Genomic DNA, 2,986 nt, shown 5'->3' on the forward strand with positions numbered 1-2,986 from the left:
ACACTGAAGTACAAGGAGTATGTAGCTGTTTCTGGATAGAATAAAGTCAATATAAATAGTTTTCCTTGAAATCATTATAAATTTCCATTCATCCTTTGATAAAGTAATCCACAGCTCACAAAAGAATTATAATAACGTCCTTTCAGGTACTGAGAGAGAGAGAGAGAGGTACCTAATGGTCACAGGGACTGGTTACGCAGTCATCTCCCTCTGATGCGTCTGAAAGGAATCCTGGGGACTTGAGGGAGGCAGCACAAGCCCACCAGCAGAGAAAGATGAGATTCTCTGCTCCCATAAGACCCACAGCCTTGGAACCCCAGATTGGCAGTTCTATCTTGTTCCACAGGGTTTCTGTGAGTCAGAATCAACCAGATGGAAGTAAGTGAGGTATCTGAAATTGTACTATACCTGCGGCTGTGGCGCTGTTAGACTTGGGAAAAGAGTCCATCTGTTTTCCTATGTTTTGTGGCTCATATTATCTAAGGCTCCATCATTTTTTTTAAAGATTTTGTGGTAAAAATGAAGATTAACCCTCCACATTTCATTTCATATATTTGTAGTTCAGAAATATAATAAAAATTGGAAAATCAATATCATGATTATTTATTATACCTCTATACAACTATTGTGCTATATGATTTTAACAGAAATGAACAATGTAACTCACAAACAGTGTAATTGACAGTCCAGGGGAAAAAATATAATAATAACAACACTGTGTGTTTCTTTTCACCAGCCCTCAGAGAGAGGAGAATCATGGTCAACCTGACTTCTTTGGTGACTGAGTTCATCCTCATGGGATTTTCAGATATCAGGGATTACCAAATCATGCATGCAACACTCTTCGTCCTCATTTACTTGATAGGGCTGCTGGGTAACCTCACCATCGTTATTCTCACCACCTTAGACCAGCACCTCAACAGTCCCATGTACTTCTTTCTGAAGACTTTCTCATTGCTGGACCTCTGCTTCATCTCAGTCACAGTTCCCAGGGCCATCGTTCATTCTTTGACCCAAAATGGTACCATATCCTTTCTGGGGTGTGCCACACAGGTCTTTTTGGTTGTTCTGTTTGCTTGTGCTGAGATGGCCTTGCTCACAGTCATGTCATATGATCGCTATGTGGCCATTTGCCACCCGCTACATTATCAAGTAGTCATGAAAAAGGAGGCTTGTGAGACAATGGTGGTTGCTTCATGGTTGAGTGGGTTTGTTTCTGGGTTCTTGAATACATCTGTGACTTTCTCATTACCATTTTGTGGGTCAAATTTTGTCCATCAGTTCTTCTGTGAGATCCCATCTTTACTCAAACTCTCCTGCTCAGAGAAGAATCTTGCTGTAATGGGAGCACAAATTGTCACAGCATCATTAGGGTTGATGTGTTTTATTTCCATTTTGGTTTCTTACATTCACATCTTCTCCACAGTTCTACGAATTGCATCAGTGGAAAGCAGGTCAAAAGCCTTTTCGACCTGCATCCCTCACCTTGTAGTTGTTACTCTTTTCACAACTACAGGTTCTATAGCCTACCTGAAGCCAGTGTCAGAGGTCCCTTCAGTTTGGGATCTGCTGGTGTCTGTCTTCTACACCGTTGTGCCGCCCACCCTAAACCCCATCATCTACAGCCTGAAGAACAAGGACATGCAAACTGCCTTCTGGAAAATGTTGAGGAAGATGATTATGTTACAATAAAAACCACCAAAAAACAACCACATAGACAATTTACTTAATGCAAACGAACAAGTCTGATTCAGTGACTAAGAATATGCTTTCTGTTATTTTATATAGTGGGAAATACATATATTTAGTCACACATAGAATTTTCTATTTCTCCTCATGTCTTTAATCTAAATAAAAATACATGTAAAGCAGTGATTCCCAAAGCAAAAGATTTATTTTTTTTGTAAACAGAAGGCATAATGGAGTGATTTATACATATCTCTTTTTTGTGATTTCTTTACATTTACACAAAGGACTTTGTAGTATAGGTAATTTCTACAGTTGGATGTGTCACTCAGCATAATGATATTGAGATTTACCTTTATTATACTCATTTAATTTTTAACATTTGTTATCAGCTTTCTCTTTTTAAAGCTAAAAATCATTTTAATAAATATGCTCTGCTTATCTCCATATGCACAGAAAATAAAGCTGGCTAATAACAATAATCATTTTTAGTTTTGAACATTAATTTAATTTTAACAGCTGATATGTTGATTTACATTCATACCAATAGTTTTGAAAAGAACATTTAAAAATAGTTTTATCAGCATATACTTCACATATCATACAATTTAATATTTCAGCCATATTTACAGAAGTTCTACAATGATCACCATAATCAATTTCAGAACATTTTCTTCCTGTACTCATTGCTGTTGACTAGAAGTGCCTTCTCCCATGTCCCTAAGTAATTATTAATCCAGTTGCTATCTGTGTAAGTTTACCTATCCTAGTCATTATATACAGAAAACCATATAAACACAAACAGGAAGAAAGCAAAAATCATGACTACGCAAAACATTTAAAAGCCTCAATCAAAAAGAAAGGAGAAGATGTTTAAAAATGAAAAGGAAATAAAATGATAAGGTATTGCATTCTAACCTAAATATACCTTTCATAATGAACTCTATCATGTTCTCTGTCTGATAGCAAGGTGTTCACATGCCTTAACTATAGTCAGAGATTCACCCAGTACTTAATCCATGTGTGGACCCTACATATGGATTTTGAGCTTCCACTGTTATCTGTAGACTTTTGCAAATGAGATGTTAAAATTTTAAGCACTCATTTCATTCTCACCGTTGAATTTGGATTTTATTATTTAAAATTCTTGGATCACACGGGCTGGTGTGCTTCTTCCATGTGGACTTAGTTGAGGTCTCATTTAGATGGCTGCTTGTTTTAAGACAAGTCTTCAGACACCCAGACAAAATTGTTTCTGAGAGCGAGGCACCATGCAGGGCACTTTGCTATAGCACCATAT

At 37.0% G+C, this 2,986-nt stretch overlaps 1 protein-coding gene across 1 annotated transcript; it reads left to right on the forward strand.

The window, feature by feature from the left end:
* Positions 1-747: 747 nt before the first annotated feature.
* Positions 748-1,692, forward strand: LOC101639680 (olfactory receptor 14A16-like). The gene has a single exon (XM_013005169.2). The coding sequence runs from the start codon at positions 757-759 to the stop codon at positions 1,690-1,692; it is 936 nt and encodes a 311-aa protein (XP_012860623.1). The 5' UTR covers positions 748-756.
* Positions 1,693-2,986: the final 1,294 nt, after the last annotated feature.

This window comes from Echinops telfairi, unplaced genomic scaffold (genome assembly GCF_000313985.2).
Source record: "Echinops telfairi isolate 266 unplaced genomic scaffold, ASM31398v2 ScPeMD7_7469;HRSCAF=8507_0, whole genome shotgun sequence".
NCBI lineage: Eukaryota > Metazoa > Chordata > Mammalia > Afrosoricida > Tenrecidae > Echinops > Echinops telfairi.